Source organism: Amborella trichopoda, chromosome 13 (genome assembly GCF_054954075.1).
Source record: "Amborella trichopoda isolate Santa Cruz 75 chromosome 13, AtrichopodaSantaCruz75HAP2 v2.0, whole genome shotgun sequence".
NCBI lineage: Eukaryota > Viridiplantae > Streptophyta > Magnoliopsida > Amborellales > Amborellaceae > Amborella > Amborella trichopoda.
This window is the reverse complement of record NC_142348.1, coordinates 51339735-51365783: the sequence shown is the minus strand read 5'-3', so window position 1 is coordinate 51365783 and position 26049 is coordinate 51339735. Positions and strand designations below refer to the sequence as shown.

The window sequence follows — 26049 nt, the reverse complement described above, 5'->3', positions numbered from 1 at the left end:
TTTTTAAACGAAATACCTATTCCTCATTTGCAATCCAGAATAAACAAGGATATTTACATCATTTGGTTTGAGCCACTTGAAAGGGGGCAAGATTACCAAAATACCCCTACATATTCATAGTCCCGAATCTAGAACATGGACATTTTGGAATTCTGTAACAAAATAGTTGCCGAGGCACCTGAGTCCAATGATCTTTTTACAGTAACCACTTTATTGATAAATCGGTTGATTTGACCTCCTCAGTGATTTTCTGGGATGGCTTAACCATTTTAATGATATTTTCCCAATAAATAAAGACCCATTGATGAACATGTCCATAATACCTCAAATGAGTGCTGCCACTTCAAAACACATCCTTCTGCAAAGCCAAGAAAAATTGACTTCAACAGAAACAATAAGATCAGCAGCTCCATTAGATAGCCCCATGCTACTACAAATTGGGAAAGAGGCCATAAATATGTTTTTTTCTTCTTCTTTGACGAGGACCAAAATGATAATGCCTCATACATTATCCATCATTAGCCCGCTTCAACTGCTTTCACAGCACAGAACACTCTATTTGCATCATCTGCACCAGGATTGAAGAAGTACCAAAATTATCAGAGTTTTCCATGATATAAGCGGACACAATATCATATTCGACAAATTATTGTCAACACATTGGAGTTTTCTCCATGGTATGAGCAAATATAATGTCAAGACAGTCGAACAAACAAGAAAATTCCAGGAACGCAAGTATCAAATTCAGCTATACTTTTCTATTTCCAAAAAGAACTCTGCTGCTTAGAGTTTTAAATTCACCTTTGAGCTCTGCAGATACCTGCCCCTTCTCATGCTTAATATATAAAAAAGATTAGAAAAAAGGAAGGAAATATTGCTTCATTTTTTAGTTCAGTTAAGGTTTCAATATAATTTCTTCAAGAGCTCGAAAGACTGTTTTGTGATCAATGGCGTCGACAGCTATGAACGATGAATAAAGGAATATTTATAATGGCAAAATAAACATACTTATGTTGACCAAAAATTTTTAGAGTGAAGCCTATAGTGATGAGAGCTTATCAAATGATGATCAAGAATACCTTTAAAAACAGTTTGCTAAGAACTATGTACTACATTACTTTCTACAAACTCAAGGAATCACAAAAAAAAAAAAAAAAAAAGTTGACTAAAAATTCAGAATAGCTCGTAAGCAAAAACTAAATAACCATCATGACAACTAAGTTTCCGCACAAGAAGCACTAATTAACAGAAATAAACTTGGGAAAGATGCAAATATCCATTGGGCTCATCATCACACTCGAGATGAAATAACAAACTGCAATGGAGAGTGGAACCCCACCATTGGTGTCACATCCTTCTCTGGTAGGTCCCACTCCCCCTCCATCACAATCCATCACATCAAGAAAGGTGATAACCCAAACAGATGCTAATTTGCCATCGTCCACTGGACCACACTGTACACTTTCCAATAAACTGATACAACTATTTCATTGAATGATATGGAGTACTAAAAGATTCACCATACCTGCAACTGTACAAATAGAGAACCCTGGAGGAATATTATATTGACTCTCAACCGCTGCTTTTGCAACAGCTATACCAATAGCTATGCTGCTTGTGATATTTAGACCCATACAAAGAGAAGAAAGGCATCCACCCACCAAACAATCACCAGCACCTGTGAGGCTCACAACAGATGCAGGTAAAGCGGGAAAATGAAACAAATAAGGAACCCCACTTCTGTGATTAGATTTAACAGATTTGATGTTACCAAATTGGCGGTTGGATACCAAATTTGAGATCACAAGATCATACAATTCTCTCTCAAAACTGCTGAATCTGGCATTATGCGCAGTTACCCTGCTGAAATCAGGGGCCTCCCTAGAACATAAAAGTACCCCATTTGATCCAAGAGTCACGATGACCATGTCAACACCTCTCTCCAGTAACCAAGCAATGGCAGGTTTCAGCATACAAACCATGGAGTCTATGGACTTATGACTTCCCTTTTTACTCATTCCCTGGATTGGAGACGAACCAGGATCAGAACATAAAGCATTTGCCATGGCAATAAGCTCATCTTCATTAGGTGATGTATATGCTACCTGAAAAGAGTCAAGGCAGATTAGAAAAATAACGTGGCAGTTCTAGAGCAGAATCTCAAGATAAGAAGTGCGAGGGTATAATATAATGCAACAAACTAGAAAACCATGTAGAAAACCATGGTTCAATGAAACTTCACAATCCAATGAAATAACAAAGAGTATTGGAGAGAGAGAGAGAGAGAGAGAGAGAGAGGGAAGCCCACTAGAACAAGGCATAATCCAGATGTTCTCTCTCCACCACTCATTTCATTTGATGGGGACAACCCCAATGATACCTGATTTTACATTGTCCACTGGAATGTAGTTTACCCTTAAAAATTTTTAAGAAAATAGCAGAAAATATATTTCCACAAATTCAAAGACTCACATGCTTGATAATACTTCCAATTCTTACAGACTTCGCCACTGATACGGGTTCAAACCAAACTGGGGTCCTCGAATCTGCTGCTACTGAGGTAAGAAACCAGATGATAGAAATGTCAAGAGAGCACCTGATGAAAAAAATCCAAATTCAACAAATGAATGGGCATTCATTTACTTTAATCATTAGTTTTTACACGTTTTCCACGATTGACGTCTCATTTATCATACAATATAAATTTTCCCCCTAAACTTGGTTGTCTTCATTATTTATTTACAATTGAATAACTTTTATACCAGGTTACCAGTAATTCGAACCCTCAGCAAACAAGGCTCGATTCCTATAGTAGAGTCGAGAAGAAAGAACATACGGCCACCCTGGTGAATTTAGGAATAGGAGACATGTTAATGGGAACTTCCAGGTCACATGATTCCTGATAAGCAAATTAATAGGAAAGAATTTTCATTCCCTTCACTAGCCTGTAACAAGGATGCTCCAAGATATAATAGCTTACAGAACCACCCATAGCAATAAAATAGCACGCAGAACAACCTCGAATGAAAAAAATTGCTACGATACAGAATAGTGCAACAAATGACCATAAATATAATAATTCAAATATCATTAAAATATTAAATACCAAGAGATCAGATGAAAAGCATACTATGGAAGATGGAAAATATCATACCCTGGCAAGCAGCTTCAAGAGCAAGAGGACCCAAGTTGCCATCAACCATTAAAACTGGCGCGGAACTTATTTTGTGCTTAAATTTCCAAATCCAGTCTGGAGTCAAAGACTTCTCCTGTACCACACGCATTCCAATAATGAAAGAAAAGCCTATTCAAGAAGGCAAACTAAGTGCATCCCAACATCTCTTTCATTTAAATTAATCAAAAATAAAAAATCTGTTTTACCCATGCCAGAAAGCAAATAATGAGCACCTTAAAGTAACTTCACTACATGCGTAGTTGAAGAATGCAACACTAGTGATTGTTAAAGAAACTTACAACTGCTTCGACATCAGCAACGGCAGCTGATAACTCCCCACCCAGATCAAATATGTTTGATACAATAGGTGTCACAATATCACTGCATCTACGAATGCCTGCAATATTCCAAAGATACTCATAAAAAAGAGAGTGCACAAGTGAAGTCGAACAAATCAAGAAACAAAAAGAGTACTTGCTATAATCCATACAACATATCAAGTGCATAAACACAATCCACTCAAACCAAAAAACAATTCAGGAATCCTCATTAACTATCAAAATGAAAATATTTCAAGAAGTCTCATAGTTTTCAAGCTGATAAACACAGAAAATAAGAAGTATCCAAATAAAAGGACCGATAAAAATAATAAAAAAGTAATACCCAAACAGAGGAAATAGTAAAAATTAACTTTTAAGAAATAAAAAAAGTCAATTTATGAAAAATCCCAAGATGATTACAATCTGAAAATAACAAAGGCAAAACAAAAAAATTTGAAAAACACACAAAGGTAAAGAGCGTATGAGAGCGAGCGAGAGAGAGAGAGAGAGAGAGAGAGAGACAGACAGACAGAGCTGTAGATAGGATATAGAGGACAAAGACAACATAAAAGCAGAGTCAACTTCCAGAAAAAAGAGAACATAGAAATAGAAATAAATAAAAATTTAAAAACAAAAATGAAGAATATGAAAGACACAGAACATCATATTACCTTCTATAGAAAGACCAAGAGACTTCCAGTGCTCCAGCATCGAATCCCCTTCAAGAAATAACCGTCTTGAAAACAATGAAACCATAACAAATAGAAGTATTTCATCCAGGCAACTGAAAGAACCAAAACAGATCACCTGCCATGTCATTTCCAACCACACTGATGATGAAAGGCCTACTGCCAAGCTTTGACATACATTCGGCAACATTTCTTGCCACTCCCCCCCTCACATATCGAATCTAAACAACAATGAAAAATAAAGTCAGAAGCAGTAAATGAGAAGAACACACACAGACACCCCAATGATTACAAGGAAAATGTAGCAGTTATAGTCCCCCTCCTTCCCCCACGCACAAATGAAGAGTCCACCTTGTTCACAGCATGTGGAAATCGTTCTCAACTTTTCTCATATCAATGTTTCAGACAAGTAACATGCTACAGAATATTTGAGAATCAATGCCTGAGGATGATCTTAATTGATCTATCAAACCCACTTAAGGTCAACTTTAATACGAAGGATCACTTCTCTCCTAAATCCCCAATTCAAATGGATAGAAACTAAGAAAAGAATAATATTCACCAATCTTCACTTGTTTTTCTGCTCCAATCAATGCTTCAAACAAGAAAATGCTATTTAGTATCTAAGAATGGACGCTCGAGGAAGCCCATGTCCTTATTTGATCAATGAAACCCACTCAAGGGAAAAATATAATCTAAAGGATCAAGTCTCTCCTGAAATCTCCAATTCAAATAGATAGAAACTGAAATATGAAATAATATACACCAACGTTCCCTTGTTTTTCTAGAAAAGTCAACAAACATCACAATCATATGCTATTATTCTCAATTCTAAGCGACTACTTCTTGTAAACATTTATGTAATTAGTAGGCTCTGATAAGCACTTTGATAAGATTCATAACAACAGCAGTACACTTTCTTCTTTTTTTTGGGAATAAAAAAAAACTCACAACCACCAAATATCAATCAATAATGTCTAGAGTAAATATTCATTTCAAGTTTCAGTATCCTTATCAATAGGTGTGACAAATGGGTTACGTCAACCCACCGACCGGGGTCCAAGTCCGGACCCGCGATGTTGGGACCAGGTTGACTTGACCTAGACCTGACCTGGGCTAGGCGGGGTCTACGTCGATATATGTCTATGCGCGCGCGTGAAAAAAGATGAAAGAAGCTCAAGCGCGAAATGCCACAATACTTCTTATGGCTCCCAACCATCCAATCTCAACTGGATGGTTGGGAGTGCATGGATGTATATGAATTTATATTTTTTTACATGATTTATTGAGCTCAAACTGTATGGGTGTGTGCTCCTCACCTACACCTCAAGAAAATATAGAAAACCATTTTCAAAAATAAAATGACCACCCACCTGAAATATTGCAAAGGGAATTTTGGACCTTTTTATTTTTTGAGAATTATAATTTTTTATATTTTTTAGGCATGTGAGAGCAGCCGTCAGAATATCACCTCAATCAAATCTCTAAAAAGATTTATGAGTCATATAGCGTCACATGATCCCAACCATCCAAATTCAATGAGATACTCAAAAGCCCAATAGCGAAATATTGTAGTCGGACTAAGACAGAGTATATGGAGTGCAAGTTTAGTAATAATAGGAGTAGAGACGAGGAAGTAGTTAAGATTGACGGCTAGAAAATACAAAAAAGGCTGCACTTTCGATATCTTGGGTCAATAATCCAGAAAAATTGAGAGATCGAAAAAGATGTCATACACATAATTAGAGTTGGGTGGGTGAATTGGAGATATGCAACTGTTATTTTACGTGATTGCCGCATACCAATGAGGCTAAAGGAAAAATTCTATAGGATAGCGGTGAGACCAGCTTTGCTCTATGGGGTAGAATGTTGGGGAGACAAAAAACAATATACCCATAGAATGAGTGTAACGGAGATGAGGATGTTGAGATGGATGAGTGGCAAGACAAGATGGGATAGAATTCGAAATGCATCTATTCAAGAAATTTAGGCGTGGTACCAATAGGCGATAAAATGAGAGAGGGTAGACTTAGGTGGGCTGGCCATGCGTGGCACCAACCAAGTGCAACACCCATTACGAAGTGTGAGTCAGTTCAAGTGGAAGGACTGAAAAGGATAAGGGTAGGCCCAAAAGGACGTGCGTGGAAGTAGTCCGAAAAGATGTGGGGACTTATGGCTTCACTAAGGATACGGCCTTTAATCAAGCATAATGGAGAACAAGGATTCATGCAGCTAAACCCCAATTAATTGGGAAAAGAATAAAATGATGATGATGAAGTAACTTAATCTTTAAGTAAGAGTATATTTGAAATTTTCACAAAAGTAGATTGCGTTTTTGGAATTTAGTGTCCTAGAACTTTATTACTACAATACCCTCGTCTTTAGTAAAAAAATTCAACTTAACTTTTATAAAGATGACAAAAATCCCCTTGTATTTTAGTGACAATTACACATACATGCTTACTTAATGAACAAGTTATGACAAAAGTAGCTATTTTTAAATAAACAACATAATTAATAAATCCACCTTTCACGGCCCATTCTAACATTTACCATTGTATTTTGAAAGGTAGTGAATTGTTGATTATCCCATATATATGTATGTGTGTGTGTGTGTGTGAAGCATCAACCTAGAACAACACCAGTTAGGATTTACAAGGTTGCAATCTTCCTTGAAAAAGTAAATGTTGTGGTGCTTTACACTGTACATTTTAGTTGGACGGTATATATTTGACATGTCTTTAAAGGCAAAGGCAAAGTCAAACGGTGGCACTTCTTTTAAAATGGTATCCAATCTACACCGTCCAAATAAAATAGAGGTATAATTACCATAACACTACTATTACAAGTAAAGAAACAACCAAGCATAGAAAAACAACTCAACCAAGGTACACAACCCTTGGCCAATGCGAGTTACTTGAACTCAACCCCAAGTCCATCCCAAGTTTAAAGAAAAAACAAAGAAGTAAAAATAAAGACAAAAAGACTAATATATATTATATAACCTCCCATTTTCTTACATCAAACATAAAGTGTCGTATCGGTTAGTTTCATCACTTTAATTATACTTCTTTATGACATTTTTTTAGACGCTTGTTTTTTAACTCCTTAAAAAAGGGGCTGGGTTCAAAAAAAGAGGGTATTGTTTGTACAGGGGCTCGAGCACCCACCACAATGGCAAAAAAGCAGGCATGCTACCCCAGAAGCCTTTGATCAATTCAGAGTACATATAGACATACTAGAGCAATGATCCAATGCAACGGTTGTATCATAGTATAATGCAACAACACTTCTAGAAAACCATGCTTGTGGTATTTGTATGACCCCAAATTTTGCACACACTTTTTTCATCTCAATAATCAATCCCCCAAAAAAAAAAGTTCAATTTGAACCCTAGATATAGTCAAAATGAGTCCCCTCCCAAAACGAATCTAGACCATTCATTTTGTGAATTTCAAGATCTTAGCCTTTATAAACTTAAAATCATTTTTTCCTTTTTCAACATTATTCATCTAATGATAATAAAGCCATCCAAAAAAATTGGAAATGGAAAAATCCTTCTAAGGCCTAGATCTAAGCATCTCATCAAATGAACGGCCTATGTTAATTGAACTAAAAAAATACTTTTAGGTTGTGTTTTCAATTTTTTCTTTTTTGTGATTGTTCATTAGAATGAAAAGAGTGTATATTTCAAAATTTGGATCAAACAAATGGCCATAAGATGGTTTTTTAGGTTGTTGCATCATATTACTATATAACGGTTGCATGAAATCGTTGCCCGACATATTAAAACACACAGGTCCACGCACGTACATGCGCACTCGCACATGCACACATGCACACACACACACACACATATATATATATAACCATAAAATGGTCAGATATCATATTACCCCAATCATGGGCATTACAAAATGCCAATCAACCACAAGAAATTCCTCAACATCATATTCCTAACCAAATAATAGAGCATACAGATGGTAATGTAGAAATACAATTTCAAAATACACTTGCAAACTTGCAAGTCCATGATGATATTAATATCAATAGGAAGAGCAATAGTAAACAAAAAATACCAAGTAGAAAATCATATTCACATAACCCAAATGTTATTATACTACCTCCTCCTAATAACTCTTCTTCATCCAATTCAGACATACAATTTCAAGGAACACATAGGACCAGAGATAATATTGTAATTCCAACATACACATCTAAAACTCATCCCACAACGTCTAATACTGAACCCAGTATAGAAGAATTACAAGACTTCCAAATCTGTACACTACAAATAGAGGATGATAGTAATGATAATACACAATATTCAGAAGAATATATAACAACCTATCTAGCAGCCAAGCTAGAAAGAAAACAAAGAAAAATAAATAAGGATTTTCTTAAAAAAGATTATTTATCAGAAGAAAATAAAAATATCAGAGAATGGTATTTAAAAAGATTTCAGCCACCTAGACTGATGGAATTACTACATAAAAAATATAATAAATTTCTACACAGAGAAAGATTAAATATAGGATTTTTTAAATGGTTAAGAGACATGTGTTCAGAAAAGAATATTACTATTCCCTCATTCGACAAAATTCAAACAATAGAAGAGAAAACATATATAAGTACTGATGGTACTACAACAGCTAGTACACATCCACCTGAAAAAAGTATTATACTTAAAGCAAGTATACCAAAAAAGAATGAGCTTATACATTCCCAATCTTTCTATGATATCGTGGCTACACCATATAAAGCTATACATAAAGAAATAAATAAAAAACAGGAATACATACCACATATTGTAGAACAAAACAATTATACAAATCTATATCTACAATCTATAGGGAAGCAAACTGAAAGAATAGAAAGAATAGTCTCCAAAGAAAAAGTTATTCTACCATCTATTCCTAAAGCAGTATTATTCAAACCACCTCCTGAGTTAAATAAAAATAAGTTTCATATTGAAGAAAATAATAAATCTCTTATGGATCAGTTAATTTCAAAACTATCCCAATTAGATCTGAAAGGAGTACCTTCATCCCAAATCAATATTCCTCCATCAACCATTATTTCCCAAATACCTGAATCTTCTGACAAAGGAAAAGCTGTAATACCTGAGCATGAAACAATGATGCTCACAAAAGAAGAACCCATTATAGAGGATACAATCCAAAATCAAGAAAAAGCATTTATGGATACTACACCTCTAATGGACACCATCAATAAAATAGCTTATGGAAAATATTGGAAACCCATAACAGCCTTACCCTATCATAAGAGACCTACCCCTGTTGATATTCAAATGGAAGAAGATACAATACAACAGGCAGTATCCTATTCAGGAAGATCAATAGTCAATTGGCAAATTGATGGACTATCTGAATTAAAAATACTAGATGTCATGAGACATATGACTATGTATGCCTCTGCAAATAAAATGGCAGGCATCCATGATCAAGAAGTTGCTAAAGCAATAGTAAATGGATTTACAGGATGGTTAAGGGGATGATGGGATTTTTATGTGGATGATGATAACAAACAAAGAATTTTGAATAATACAAAACAATGGACAGGAAGAAATGAACAAAATCAAGAAGTCATATATACAGAAAGTGACGCTGTCAACACTTTAATCTATACAATCACTCTGCATTTTGTAGGCAGTACCTCCTTACTAGCAGCCAGATCAGAAGATCTGCTATCTAACTTACGCTGTCCTACTCTATCTCATTATAAATGGTATAAAGATGTATTTTTCTCAAGGCTATTAATACGAGAAGACTGTCAGCTAGGTCATTGGAAGGAAAAATTTATAGCTGGTCTTCCATATCTATTCGCAGAAAAAGTCAAGGAAAGACTGCGAAAGAAACACAATGGAGTAATAGTATATTCATCATATACACTTGGAGAACTCTCTGCAGAAATATGTGCTGAAGGCTTAGCCCTATGCACTGATATGAAATTAAAAAGACAGCTAGATAAACAAAAGCTCACCAAGAAAAAAGAACTTGGAGATTTCTGTGAGCAATTTGGCTATTACTTAGATAGAAAAAATATGCCTGATTATATACACAAGAAAAAGAAAAATACAAAAAGGAAAAATATAAATCCAAATTTGCGCCAGGATCTACAGCACTGTCACTCTTAACCCTTGTTTTGCTATTTATTTGAATTTTGATTTTTGATTGCAGGGATTATAACAAGTATGTAAACAACAGACTGTTGTATTGAACTAGTGATTGTAAAATTCTATAATAATTGAGACAGAACAATATGATTCCTATTAACGGAACTATTGAAATGTCAAGTACTATCCACTGAGCATAACTAGTATTGCCTATTTTAATATTAAATAAAATCTTAAATTGCATAATATGCAAGCATAAGTAAACACATACTAGGTCCACACTTTATTAATGTACAAGAGAAATTTTACATGAAAAGATATTACATATGAAAAGATATTACATAGAGGAAACACTAGAAGCAGAGAAATAAACAGAGAGATAAATAAACAGAGAGATAAATAAACAGAGAGATAAACGGAGTAGGTTTTTTTAAGCAAAGAGATAGGAAACTTACTGAGCACATAAACAGTAACTAGAAAATAACTTCCAGTGATGAGGGCAGTATGAAGGTAAATCTTGGATATTACAATCACACATAAGTATTAAAGCAAGGTAAGAGAGAACCTGTTTGAGCTATGAGGGCGAAGATAGCTGCAGAACTATTGCTGTGAGAGTAATGGTGCAGAGGTCTGGAAGGTTGCAGAGGTCTGAAAGGTTGCAGGGGTCTGAAAGGTTGCAGGGGTCTGAAAGGTTGCAGGGGTCTGAAAGGTTGCAAAGGTTCAGAGGTTGCAGAGGTTCAGAGGTTTAGAGACTCAGAGGTTGAGGAGGCTCAGAGGTTGAGGAGGCTCAGAGGTTATGGAGACTCAGAGGTTGAGGAGGCTCAGAGGTTTGATGCACAGGTAGGGGTAGCAGAGAACCTTTGGGTTGGATATGAGAGGAGTGAGGCCCTGCCTCGAAGAAGAGGAGGAGCTTCCCTTTTATAGTGGAGTCCCGAAAGGAATCTCTTGGGGAGATAAGATGGACAGGTTGGCCGAATATCGTCGGCAGAAAGTGACAAAAGAGAGAGATACTTTGTCGACAGAAGGTGACAAAAGAGGGAGAGTGGTGGACCAGTAAGAAAACAAAAAAGAAATAATGGAGGTTCTAGAAGATAAGAGCGAGAGCATAAGGAGATACTCTTTGAACAAAAAGACAAAAACTAAAAGTAAAAGCATCTATGCACATTGGCACTTTTGGCCTTATTACAATTGGAGTACAGTTTTTGCTGTCGGCAGTGGGACCCTTGTTTGTCCCATATGGTATCTTGATATCTTGTCTTTTATTGCTTCTTTGGATGGTGATGTCATGGATGATAAAGTTATGGTCTCTGACTGAATTCTTCTGGATCATCCTCTTCCGGATCTGTTTCTTCTGGGTCTGTCTCTTCTGGATCCTTTTGACTGAGTTGGAGGTACCTATTTGTGTGGAGTGGAGAAGATTGGACTGTTTCTTCGGAAGATGTGGGTTTTCTTCCGGCTTCAGCAAAAATTTCTTTCATTTGTTTCTCTAGTTCTTCTTTGGAGGCATGTGGGTTGGTTTGCAGCATATTTCGAAGGTAAGTTGGAAAATCAAAAGAGGTGTTTGGAGTATTTAGGTTTTCCTGGTATTTAGGTGTTCTGGGTGGTATTCTTTTTGGAGTGGCTTTGGTGAGATCCATTTGGAAGATATCCCACCATTTAACAGATATGGTTTTTCCCAAACGAGGGATGTATGTATAATCATTTGTGGTATTGGGTGATATGGTATAATCTCATTTCATAATCCAAAGGATTTGATACAAGGCCATAAAGTAAAGGTGAGTGTCAACTGAATTATCAATATTATTGTATTGTATGAATTGTTCTTGCAACTCCTTAAAAGCAGGAGGTAGAATCATAGCAGTTGATCCGCACACAAAATACCAATTTTGAAACCAAGTGGGGAACCTTTCAAAAATAGGTAGCCGGAACTGTAAATACCAGCTATGTGTATTGTTAGGATTTTGATAATAGAAAAATTTGTGCCAAGCCTCTATGTACTCAGCATATTTAAAATACTTATAAGAAAACTCTGGATTTTGTAATTTCTTTCCTTGTGCGGGATTAGAACCCCACTCAGTATATGAAAGAAGTTTCTTTATCTGGACTTTTGAATAGGCTATTATTCGAGTATTATGTTGAAAGTAGTGGACAACAGAGATGGACCCTGTTTCCATTAGGATAGCCTCATAATACTCTCGGGTCTTAACCCCGTTGATAGGATTAAGATGGTTAAGTAGGTATAATGGTGCAAGCTTGCTTGGATCCATGTGAACTTGATGTTCATCAATGGTAATGTCCATTAAAAAGGCTCTTTCAATGTATTCGGATCTTGGAGTATTGGTAGGAGGAATGGATTTTGACTGGGCTGGTGAAAATGTAAGAGTTGAAGTTCGTGCTTCTGGGTAAGTGATTTGGTGAATTGGGGATTGAGATGGTGAGCGAATATTCAAAGGTGTTGGTTCCCCTTCATAGGGAACTAAAAAATGCATGGGTTGTTTTCCCCGGCGAGTATTGCCTCGAGAGCCCATATTTAAGGATGAAAGATCCTTATCAGATTGGTTTTCTTGGAATAGTTGGAGTGCAAGTGAAAGGGGTGATTCGTCGTTGGCGTCAGTGTTGCCCCCTGCAAAAATTCACGGGTCAGAAAGTCGGGTAAAGAGTTAGATGACCCGGGAAGATGTTCAATAGAGAAATCGAAGGCAGAGAGAATAGCCTGCCAGCGAGCAAATATTTGTTTAAAAACCAAATTTTGTACATCTTTTTGCAGAATATCTTTGGCTGCTTTGCAATCAGTGCGTATAAGAAAATGTTGGTTTAAAACATCACTTTGAAATTTGGTGACACAATGAACGATGGCTAATAATTCTTTTTTGACCATTGAGTAATTTAATTGTGTGGAATTCCAAGCCTTAGATGTATAACGTAATAATTGTTCTTTGGAATCAATTTGTTGTTTTAATATACCTCCAAGCCCTTTATCAGAGGCATCACATTCAATGATTTTAAAAGCAGTAGGATGTGGAAGAGAGAGACATTCAAGGGTTTTAACCTTACTCTTTATTACCTGTATTGCTTTCGTATGGATGTCAGACCAAGGAGGAGGATTCTTCTTGAGTCTATCATATAATGGTTTAGAATCCAATGCAAGATTAGGATAAAAATCACTAACATAATTGAGGCATCCTAAAAACCTTTGTAGTTCAGTTTTATCGAGAATCTTATCAGGAAATTTATCAGCAAAAGCTATGGACCTGTCGATTGGGATAATAGTGCCATGATGGATTATGTGTCCTAAAAACCTGATATTGGTTTTGAAAAGTGTAATCTTTCTGGCAGAAACAACTAAGCCAGCCTGGCTTACAGCATGGATAAAAGTATTAATGTGTTTAATATGTTGGTCTATGGATTCAGAGAATATTAAAACATCATCAATATAAACTATCATGAAATGGTAATAAGAGTTGAATACATCATTCATTATTTTCTGAAATTCTGATGGTGCATTTTTTAAACCAAAAGGCATTACATTCCATTCATATTGACCAAATGGAACATTGAATGCAGTTTTATATTTATCCTGCTCTTGGATCTGGATTTGCCAGTATCCGGATTTCATATCAAATTTGGAAAATATACAAGCTTGAGCAACTCTATCCAATAAATCCTTTTTATTGGGAATTGGATATCTTATCCATTTTAAAACTTTATTTAATGGTTTATAATTTATAACTAGTCGAGGAACTCCTCTTTCTTTTTCAGCATTTTTGTTAACATAAAAAGCTGCACAACTCCAGGGTGAAGAACTTGGTCTTATGAGTTTTCTTTGTAGGAGTTCTGCTATTTCTGTTCGGCACATTTCCAATAGAATAGTATTCATTTGTATTGGTCTAGCTTTTGTAGGGATTTGGTTTTCATTAAAGTTTGGTTCATATGGTAAGCTTATACTATGCTTTTTTCTGTCCCAAAAAGCATTAGGATGTTCACTACATATGGAATTTTCTATTTGTTTTTGTATTAATTGAATTTTGTTTTGGATAGACGGAGTCTGGATTTGTTCTTCAATTACTTTATATTTAATTTCTTGCTTGAGTGTGCAAAGAAATCTTTCTTTATCCTTTAATTGACTTTTGACATTATTTAATTCTTTTAGTTTAGGTTTATGTATAAAATTGAAATATATTGGAATATTTTGAACTGTTGATGAAATTCCTGTTTCATCTATGGTTATAGGATAGAGCAATATTAGGAATGGAACTCCTAAGATTACTGATTGACTTAATCCTTTAACCATGATAAATGGTGTATCAATACACTGGTGATTATTACATACAGAAGCATTAGATAATTTATATTTGATATATAGTCTACTACCATCTGCTGTATTTAATATTTGAGTTGTTTTATCAAAATATTTTGAAGGTACGAGTCCTTCATTTATACAATTTAAATCAGCTCCTGAGTCTATGAGAGCCGTTGTTTCAAAGCTATAATTTTTTGCAACTATAATTTTGACTTGAACAAACCATTTTTGTACAACTATCTTATTTATCAGATTGACAGAAGGGATTGGTATTGTTGGTACTTCTGAGGATTCAGGAGTATCTATTGGATTTTCATTTATTAAGTCATTAAATTCTATTTCATCTGTCTCAGAATCTTGTTGAGACACTTGTTGTAATTCTAGCATTTGAATTCTTCCTTTCAATTGTACTATTTCAGTTTTTATTTCCTTAATCTCTTTTTTGAGATCAGAGATTGTAGGTTCTTTTTGAGAAGTGTGTTGATCACTTACTCGTTTGATAATAGCAGAAAAGTTGTATTCATCTGGATTTTTTATGATAGGTAATGATTTTGATTTATTTTTAGTAATATTGATAAATTGGGTAATGATAGCTCTTTTTTCATCAGGATCAATTATTTTATCTATGATATCTAAAATAAAATTATCTTCTTGTGTAAGTGTATGAACATTATGTTGAGGTAGTGGACATCTACAATCTTTTTCTTTTGATGATTCTGATGATTTTGTAGTATCAGTATCAATATCAGAACTATTTGTTATGAGAATATCAATATCATCACTATCTATTTGTTCTAGATAAGATTCACTAGAAGTGGAGGAAGTAGAATCATAAGAAATTATACTTTTTAATTTTGACTTTATTGTATCATCCAAATTTAATGATTCTATTTTCTTTTTTAATTTACATTGGTGTTTATAATGTCTTATTTTACCACACTTATAACATACGGGTAATTTTTTCCTTTTCTTTGTATTTGGAGAAAATTTATTAATTAATTTTCTCTTGGATTTCTTATAGTATTCTTTATCTTTCTTTTTACTTTTGGATTTATATTTTTCCTTTTTGTATTTTTTCTTTTTCTTGTGTACATAATCAGGCATATTTTTTCTATCTAAGTAATAGCCAAATTGCTCACAGAAATCTCCAAGTTCTTTTTTCTTGGTGAGCTTTTGTTTATCTAGCTGTCTTTTTAATTTCATATCAGTGCATAGGGCTAGGCCTTCAGCACATATTTTTGCAGAGAGTTCTCCAAGTGTATATGATGAATATACTATTACTCCATTGTGTTTCTTTCGCAGTCTTTCCTTGACTTTTTCTGCGAATAGATATGGAAGACCAGCTATAAATTTTTCCTTCCAATGATCTAGCTGACAGTCTTCTCGTATTAATAGCCTTGAGAAAAATACATCTTTATACCATTTATAATGAGATAGAGTAGGACAGCGTAAGTTAGATAGCAGATCTTCTGATCTGGCTGCTAGTAAGGAGGTACTGCCTACAAAATGCAGAGTGATTGTATAGATTAAAGTGTTGACAGCATCACTTTCTGTATATATGACTTCTTGATTTTGTTCATTTCTTCCTGTCCATTGTCTTGTATTATTCAAAATTCTTTGTTTGGTATCATCATCCACATAAAAATCCCACCATCCCCTTAACCATCCTGTAAATCCATTTACTATTGCTTTAGCAACTTCTTGATCATGGTTGCCTGCCATTTTATTTGCAGAGGCATACATAGTCATATGTCTCATGACATCTAGTATTTTTAATTCAGATAGTCCATCAATTTGCCAATTGACTATTGATCTTCCTGAATAGGATACTGCCTGTTGTATTATATCTTCTTCCATTTGAATATCAACAGGAGTAGGTCTCTTATGATAGGGTAAGGCTGTTATGGGTTTCCAATATTTTCCATAAGCTATTTTATTGATGGTGTCCATTAGAGGTGTAGTATCCATAAATGCTTTTTCTTGATTTTGGATTGTATCCTCTATAATGGGTTCTTCTTCTGTGAGCATCATTGTTTCATGCTCAGGTATTACAGCTTTTCCTTTGTCAGAAGATTCAGGTATTTGGGAAATAATGGTTGATGGAGGAATATTGATTTGGGATGAAGGTACTCCTTTCAGATCTAATTGGGATAGTTTTGAAATTAACTGATCCATAAGAGATTTATTATTTTCTCCAATATGAAACTTATTTTTATTTAACTCAGGAGGTGGTTTGAATAATACTGCTTTAGGAATAGATGGTAGAATAGCTTTTTCTTTGGAGACTATTCTTTCTATTCTTTCAGTTTGCTTCCCTATAGATTGTAGATATAGATTTGTATAATTGTTTTGTTCTACAATATGTGGTATGTATTCCTGTTTTTTATTTATTTCTTTATGTATAGCTTTATATGGTGTAGCCACGATATCATAGAAAGATTGGGAATGTATAGGCTCATTCTTTTTTGGTATACTTGCTTTAAGTATAATACTTTTTTCAGGTGGATGTGTACTAGCTGTTGTAGTACCATCAGTACTTATATATGTTTTCTCTTCTATTGTTTGAATTTTGTCGAATGAGGGAATAGTAATATTCTTTTCTGAACACATGTCTCTTAACCATTTAAAAAATCCTATATTTAGTCTTTCTCTGTGTAGAAATTTATTATATTTTTTATGTAGTAATTCCATCAGTCTAGGTGGCTGAAATCTTTTTAAAAACCATTCTCTGATATTTTTATTTTCTTCTGATAAATAATCTTTTTTAAGAAAATCCTTATTTATTTTTCTTTGTTTTCTTTCTAGCTTGGCTGCTAGATAGGCTGTTATATATTCTTCTAAATATTGTGTATTATCATTACTATCATCCTCTATTTGTAGTGTACAGATTTGGAAGTCTTGTAATTCTTCTATACTGGGTTCAGTATTAGACGTTGTGGGATGAGTTTTAGATGTGTATGTTGGAATTACAATATTATCTCTGGTCCTATGTGTTCCTTGAAATTGTATGTCTGAATTGGATGAAGAAGAGTTATTAGGAGGAGGTAGTATAATAACATTTGGGTTATGTGAATATGATTTTCTACTTGGTATTTTTTGTTTACTATTGCTCTTCCTATTGATATTAATATCATCATGGACTTGCAAGTTTGCAAGTGTATTTTGAAATTGTATTTCTACATTACCATTTGTATGCTCTATTATTTGGTTAGGAATATGATGTTGAGGAATTTCTTGTGGTTGATTGGCATTTTGTACTGCCCATGATTGGGGTAATATGATATCTGACCATTTTATGGTTTTTGGAACAATCATATTAGATTTTTCTATATTTGTTTGGAATAAAATTGTTTGATCTTTTTGATCAAGTTTTAAAGTATTGGGACTTAAAGTGTTCATGACCTTATAGTATATTCTATATACTATAGCCAGATTTTGTGATCCTTGGATCATATTGAATCCATGTGTTTTGAGATTTATTGTTAATATATCTAGGATATTCGGGTCGGTTAAAGAAACAGAAAAATTAGGAAAACAATTAAAATATATCGGACCACTACAAAGGCTGGATTCAACCATGCCGAGTAGAGAGTCTGTGAATATATTGTGTCTTGTATCTCTTAGGCATACAAGCACAGAAGTGTTCAACCCTAAACGGGTCAAAGGTTTTACTGCTATTTGGATGAGGCCAATGTGTAAATATTTATAATTATTTTCTTTATGTTTCTCTATTACTTTCTTTGAAAGTAGATGAAAGTCTTCTTGATTTTGTGTTACTGATAGACTTTCTTCTACAGTCTTGATGGCATATCCCATCTTGAGTTTGAATGATCCTTTACTATAAACATCATGAATTGGTACTTTAGGAATATTCCAATTTTGAATATTTTCCTCAATATCATTTATAATAATTTGTTCTTTTTATTCTATAATTAAGATTAAGAGACAATTTACCATAAGAAACTAAGTGAAATTGACCACCAAGAAAGTTGGTCCGAGAGTTAAGACAAGAGACAAGTGAAAGCCGATGCGAAAAGTACCGCCAAGGCCAGGAGAGCCGCTTAGGGAAAAAAGCTAAGGCCACTGAATGTCCAGATTGTCATTATCCGCAACCTACGGATGGCTAATCTCATAAAGAATCTTACTGGTAAAACTGTATCTTCATCTTCAAAACTTAGAGTTATTAATCTCTTTTTTGAGAAGTGTGCTGATCACTTACTCGTTTGATAATAGCAGAAAAGTTGTATTCATCTGGATTTTTTATGATAGGTAATGATTTTGATTTATTTTTAGTAATATTGATAAATTGGGTAATGATAGCTCTTTTTTCATCAGGATCAATTATTTTATCTATGATATCTAAATAAAATTATCTTCTTGTGTAAGTGTATGAACATTATGTTGAGGTAGTGGACATCTACAATCTTTTTCTTTTGATGATTCTGATGATTCTGTCGTATCAGTATCAGTATCAGAACTATTTGTTATGAGAATATCAATATCATCACTAAAGACCCGAGAGTATTATGAGGCTATCCTAATGGAAACAGGGTCCATCTCTGTTGTCCACTACTTTCAACAGAATACCCGAATAATAGCCTATTCAAAAGTCCAAATAAAGAAACTTCTTTCATATACTGAGTGGGGTTCTAATCCCGCACAAGGAAAGAAATTACAAAATCCAGAGTTTTCTTATAAGTATTTTAAATATGCTGAGTACATAGAGGCTTGGCACAAATTTTTCTATTATCAAAATCCTAACAATACACATAACTGGTATTTACAGTTCCGGCTACCTATTTTTGAAAGGTTCCCCACTTGGTTTCAAAACTGGTATTTTGTGTGGGGATCAACTGTTATGATTCTACCTCCTGCTTTTAAGGAGTTGCAGGAACAATTCAACCAATACAATAATATTGATAATTCAGTTGACACTCACCTTTACTTTATGGCCTTGTATCAAATCCCTTGGATTATGAAATGGGATTATACCATATCACCTAATACCACAAATGATTATACATACATCCCTCGTTTGGGAAAAACCATATCTGTTAAATGGTGGGATATCTTCCAAATGGATCTCACCAAAGCCACTCCAAAAAGAATACCACCCAGAACACCTAAATACCAGGAAAACCTAAATACTCCAAACACCTCTTTTGATTTTCCAACTTACCTTCGAAATATGCTGCAAACCAACCCACATGCCTCCAAAGAAGAACTGGAGAAACAAATGAAAGAAATTTTTGCTGAAGCCGAAAGAAAACCCACATCTTCCGAAGAAACAGTCCAATCTTCTCCACTCCACACAAATAGGTACCTCCAACTCAGTCAAAAGGATCCAGAAGAGACAGACCCAGAAGAAACAGATCCGGAAGAGGATGATCCAGAAGAATTCAGTCAGAGACCATAACTTCATCATCCATGACATCACCATCCAAAGAAGCAATAAAAGACAAGATATCAAGATACCATATGGGACAAACAAAGGTCCCACTGCCGACAGCAAAAACTGTACTCCAATTGTAATAAGGCCAAAAGTGCCACTGTGCATAGAAGCTTTTACTTTTAGTTTTTGTCTTTTTGTTCAAAGAGCATCTCCTTATGCTCTCGCTCTTATCTTCTAGAACCTCCATTATTTCTTTTTTGTTTTCTTACTGGTCCACCACTCTCCCTCTTTTGTCACCTTCTGTCGACAAAGTATCTCTCTCTTTTGTCACCTTCTGCCGACCTCTTTTGTCACTTTCTGTCGACGATATTCGGCCAACCTGTCCATCTTATCTCCCCAAGAGATTCCTTTCGGGACTCCACTATAAAAGGGAAGCTCCTCCTCTTCTTCGAGGCAGGGCCTCACTCCTCTCATATCCAACCTAAAGGTTCTCTGCTACCCCTACCTGTGCATCAAACCTCTGAGCCTCCTCAACCTCTGAGTCTCCATAACCTCTGAGCCTCCTCAACCTCTGAGTCTCTAAACCTCTGAACCTCTGCAACCTCTGAACCTTTGCAACCTTTCAGACCCCTGCAACCTTTCAGACCCCTGCAACCTTTCAGACCCCTGCAACCTTTCAAACCTCTGCAACCTTCCAGACCTCTGCACCATTACTCTCACAGTAATAGTTCTGCAGCTATCTTCGCCCTCATAGCTCAAACAGGTTCTCTCTTACCTTGCTTTAATACTTATGTGTGATTGTAATATCCAAGATTTACCTTCATACTGCCCTCATCACTGGAAGTTATTTTCCAGTTACTGTTTATGTGCTCAGTAAGTTTCCTATCTCTTTGCTTAAAAAAACCTAATCCGTTTATCTCTCTGTTTATTTATCTCTCTGTTTATTTCTCTGCTTCTAGTGTTTCCTCTATGTAATATTTTTTCATATGTAATATCTTTTCATGTAAAATTTCTCTTGTACATTAATAAAGTGTGGACCTAGTATGTGTTTACTTATGCTTGCATATTATGCAATTTAAGATTTTATTTAATATTAAAATAGGCAATACTAGTTATGCTCAGTGGATAGTACTTGACATCTCAATAGTTCCGTTAATAGGAATCATATTGTTCTGTCTCAATTATTATAGAATTTTACAATCACTAGTTCAATACAACAGTCTGTTGTTTACATACTTATTATAATCCCTGCAATCAAAAATCAAAATTCAAATAAATAGCAAAACAAGGGTTAAGAGTGACAGTGCTGTAGATCCTGGCGCAAATTGGTATCAGAGCCATAACAGTGAAACACTGTCAAAACAAATTACAACAGTAGAACTATTCCAAAGTGGAACTGTGCAAACAGTTACAACTGAAGAATTTGTAAAACTGTTCTTTTTATTCTATAATTAAGATTAAGAGACAATTTACCATAAGAAACTAAGTGAAATTGACCACCAAGAAAGTTGGTCCGAGAGTTAAGACAAGAGACAAGTGAAAGCCGATGCGAAAAGTACCGCCAAGGCCAGGAGAGCCGCTTAGGGAAAAAAGCTAAGGCCACTGAATGTCCAGATTGTCATTATCCGCAACCTACGGATGGCTAATCTCATAAAGAATCTTACTGGTAAAACTGTATCTTCATCTTCAAAACTTAGAGTTAAGAATAAAGAACAAATTATTATAAATGATATTGAGGAAAATATTCAAAATTGGAATATTCCTAAAGTACCAATTCATGATGTTTATAATAAAGGATCATTCAAACTCAAGATGGGATATACCATCAAGACTGTAGAAGAAAGTCTATCAGTAACACAAAATCAAGAAGACTTTCATCTACTTTCAAAGAAAGTAATAGAGAAACATAAAGAAAATAATTATAAATATTTACACATTGGCCTCATCCAAATAGCAGTAAAACCTTTGACCCGTTTAGGGTTGAACACTTCTGTGCTTGAATGCCTAAGAGATACAAGACACAATATATTCACAGACTCTCTACTCGGCATGGTTGAATCCAGCCTCTGTAGTGGTCCGATATATTTTAATTGTTTTCCTAATTTTTCTGTTTCTTTAACCGACCCAAATATCCTAGATATATTAACAATAAATCCCAAAACACATGGATTCAATATGATCCAAGGATCACAAAATCTGGCTATAGTATATAGAATATACTATAAGGTCATGAACACTTTAAGTCTCAATACTTTAAAACTTGATCAAAAATATATATATATATATATATATATATATATATATATATATATATATATATATATATATATGTGTGTGTATGTATGTATGTCTAAATTATACGAGCATGGGTGTACAACAAACTCAAGCAAAACCTGCCTCACCCATAGGGCGAGGCCTAGTGACTCTGCCGAGTTCTGGTACCCTGCTTACAACCTTATATAAACTTGTTCCTCTCTCTCTCTCTCTCTCTCTCTCTCTCTCTCTCTCTCTCTCTCTCTCTCTCTCTCTCTCTCTCTCTCTCTCTCTCTCTCTCTCTCTCTCTCTCTCTCTCTCTCTCTCTCTCTCTCTCTCTCTCTCTCTCTCTCTCTCTCTCTCTCTCTCTCTCTCTCTCTCTCTCAGCCAATGAGTTACTCAGACTCGCCCAAGTAACTAGCCTCGGCAAATGGCCGAGTACCTTGGCCAAGTCGTTTTTCTGTACATTAATACACACACCTTTGAGTGATCCCAACCATTCAAATTCAATTGGATGTTTGGGAGGCCATGCGAGCAATAGCATACCACTCCGCCCATGAGTCTTTGGTGGTGGTGGTTATAGTCGTAGTAATAGCAGTTAGTATGTATGTATGTGTGTAGTGGTAGCAGTAGTGTGAGTATTATGACCCCGACCCAACCCATTTCCCGGCTAACCAAACCATCTTTGCTCCAATTTAAAGTTTTAAACAATGCCAACGAATGTCCAAGCTGAAAGGGACAGAGCAAATAAAGAGAACACCATTGACTGAAATAAGCTAGAACTGGTATCAGCTATCACAGTTTAGTGGTGCTAATACTAACAGTAATAACAAGAATAACAAGATGGAAAATAAAACAGAGACCTGGCCTGGAGTGGTGGTACCAGGATTTACAGAGACAGAAGGCTTTGCGTGGATATCCAAAACCATTCCTCCAATGACCACAGGGCAAGCGCCATGGCCACCATCTACTGGATTCTCCACATCTGAAGAGCACTGTCAAAACCCAGAGAGAGATGATATGAAACCTAATTCCAAGTGAAAATACATAGAGAAAGGAAGTGGGGCTCAGAACCCTAATTTGAAAGGAGTAGGGGCAAGGCAGAGAGTTCATATAACCCTAATTCTTAGGGGATTTAGCAGAGTGTTGGGGGGCTTGAGATGCTCCGAAATACAACGAAGACGCCTTTGAATTGCGGTTTCCATGTCCAAAAACTGCTTGGATTTCTTGACTCTCTGCACACAGAATGTAAACACAGCGTCGCGGACCTACCGTACACGGTTGAAAGTCAAATCGTATTTATGAGCCACCGAGAGCACATTATACACTTACACCTTCAGGTAAACCAATTGAGGACTGCGGGTACGCTTTTGGACTGGATTTTGAACTAGGGACCCCAATGGGCTTGGAGGCCCAGCCCTAAGAAACAAGGGCCAGGTGGCAATCTTGTGGCCCGATGGCCAAGCCGAGCTAGTCGAACTTAGGCCAAGGCCATGACAAGGCTAGCACCATTCGGCCCGGTTCGGTATTTTTTTCCTCTGTATTTTCTCCTACAAATTAGATTAGACCATGTCTGGCACTTGACAGGCTAGGACCACCCTAGGGCCAGGGCTAGAGCCTCCTCCACCTGTTCAGGGCCGGATCGGGGTAGGACCGACCATGTAGGGCTAGCCTAGCCTATTGCCAACCTATTTGGAAATCAACCTCACAAAATATAGGATAGTAAAATTTATATAAATATACCATGTTTATCAATGATTTTAACAATGGGTGTGGTTTGTATAAAGTATCAACCTTAAAAATCTAAGTAAGGCGCACATTAAAAAATCTACCTAAAAAATGCAAAACTAGTGTCATAAACCCTTATGATGGCTTTCAAATGGGGAAGGTTTTGATGTTTCCCCTACAGCATAAAGGATATATATTTCGCCTTTTATCCGGCCGTTCAATTTAGATCAAGTGAGTCATTGATCATTAAATCTAAATCTGACGCCTTACATTATTTTATTTTTAGTTTTTTCTTCTAGTAACTATATGAATATGAAATTTGGTAGGTGGCATCATCTTAATGGGGCGCACCTAAATAAAATATTAAAAAATATTTTCGATAAAATACAATAACCAAAATATACCTAAAACTTTCAGGGGTATTTTTAGTCATTTTATTTTATTGGGAGCATTTGTTTTATATTTTTTATAGGTGAGAGTTCAAGAGAGGATTGGACACCCAAAATTTGGTGGTAAAATATTTAGTATAAAAAAACTAAAAATAAAATAGTATAGAGGATGACATTGTGATTGGGGCTATCTAAGTCATCCATTTAGAATAGACGGTTGGATAAAGGGAAGTATAGAAGTTTTATGTTGTATGGGAAGCATACAAAGATTGCCCCTTTTAAATTTGGATAAGGTTTCTATAAGGCCTAGGCTTTATGAAAACAACATAAAAGCCTCACCTCAAATTCATGTCCAAAAAGTACTTTCGGTGATGAAAATCTCTATGATGGCTCTAAAATCAATTTTCAATACCGACAATAAAATTTGAAATTCAAAAAATATTATAGGTCTTACGGATCTATGAATACTTATTTTTAAAGCAAAATAGATTATCTAAATAAATTATTATAATGTATATTATTTTTAGAGCTTGAAATCTTCTTTTTTTTTTCACAACCATAATATACGTGTTGAGATGGTTGAGGCAAAGGTTTTTCAGTGCTTGACTTGTAATTTTTGATGAGTTATCAAGTGAGGATTTAGTTATTTTGATAAAGCCGCAGCCCTATCAAATCATTTTTCTTTAAATTTTTACCTTCAATTATGAAATTTAGAGCTCAAGAAATAATATAGATCTAGCAGATCTATAAACACTTTTAAAAAATGGATGTTCTAAACAATATATTATAAGATACACTTATGGCCTTATTAAGAGTATGGCTTTTGAAAGAGCAAAATGATGGACTAGAATTCGTGTAACCAACCGGGAAAAGGCTCTGGTAATAATAATGGTGATGACATCTAGAGATTGGGATGAGTAATTGTAAAGGTTCTCTAAATCAAAACAACCTTTTTGGGTGGATTTTTTACATGCCCCTTAATTTTTTCGTTTAAGAATGTTCCTTTTCACCTAGTGATGTGTATTTTAATGGGTATTTTGAAATTAAATAAAATATATATGAGTAATTTGTTAAGGAAATTTGTAAAAATAAAATAAAATAAAATCCCCTTCGACTTCTAATAGAATAAAATAAAATAAAAATCACTGCATGTGCATGAAAAATAATTCCAGAAGAGTAAATTCCCAACCATTATGTTTAAAAATATGCAAAACTCTCTTTGGAATATGCAGTAGTACTATTTGATAATTTGCTTCGCGCAAGCGGCCGGTGCCAAATCGCATAAATGTTGTCGATTACATAACGTAGAATGTGTCTATTTCATTAAGCTTATAACGTAGAATGTGTTTATTTCATTAAGCTTATAACGTAGAATGTGTTTATTTCATTAAGCTTTTGTATTGCATATTCGGAAGGGGGATTTTCATTATGGATTGTCTATAAAGGGACTATTTATTTTTTAAAAAGCCTTCCCAACGCCTATAGGCAAAAAATGAACAGTGATTTAGTCTATACTTATCACCGTTCAAAGTTTATCACACCGTTACGATTGTCCGATAGTGTTTTAATTTTTATATTTTTTATAAATTAGAATGATTTGAAATCTGGAATGTGTGTACATCCTAGTGAGGCGCACCAAATAAAAATATGAAAGAAAAATATTTCAT

General features: G+C 35.0%; 1 protein-coding gene across 11 annotated transcripts; it reads right to left on the bottom strand.

Moving 5' to 3' along the window:
- LOC18445888 (pfkB-like carbohydrate kinase family protein) lies at window positions 1-23530 on the bottom strand. Of its 11 annotated transcripts, none has more exons than XR_016048477.1 (10): window positions 23384-23485; window positions 23129-23260; window positions 9227-9307; window positions 4303-4405; window positions 4167-4214; window positions 3475-3572; window positions 3155-3269; window positions 2473-2596; window positions 1526-2105; window positions 1-568 (listed from the first exon to the last, which is right to left on the bottom strand). XR_016048477.1 is itself a non-coding variant. In XM_088856891.1 (10 exons), the coding sequence occupies exons 3-10, from the start codon at window positions 9230-9232 to the stop codon at window positions 519-521; spliced, it is 1083 nt and encodes a 360-aa protein (XP_088713017.1). In that variant the 5' UTR covers window positions 9233-9307; window positions 23129-23260; window positions 23384-23486; the 3' UTR covers window positions 1-518. The 11 variants fall into 11 exon arrangements, 6 of the variants coding, with proteins under 6 accessions (XP_088713017.1, XP_088713016.1, XP_011627693.3 ...); XR_016048478.1 differs by having other exon boundaries at window positions 23149-23260; XM_088856891.1 differs by having other exon boundaries at window positions 2473-2555; window positions 23384-23486.
- Window positions 23531-26049: the final 2519 nt, after the last annotated feature.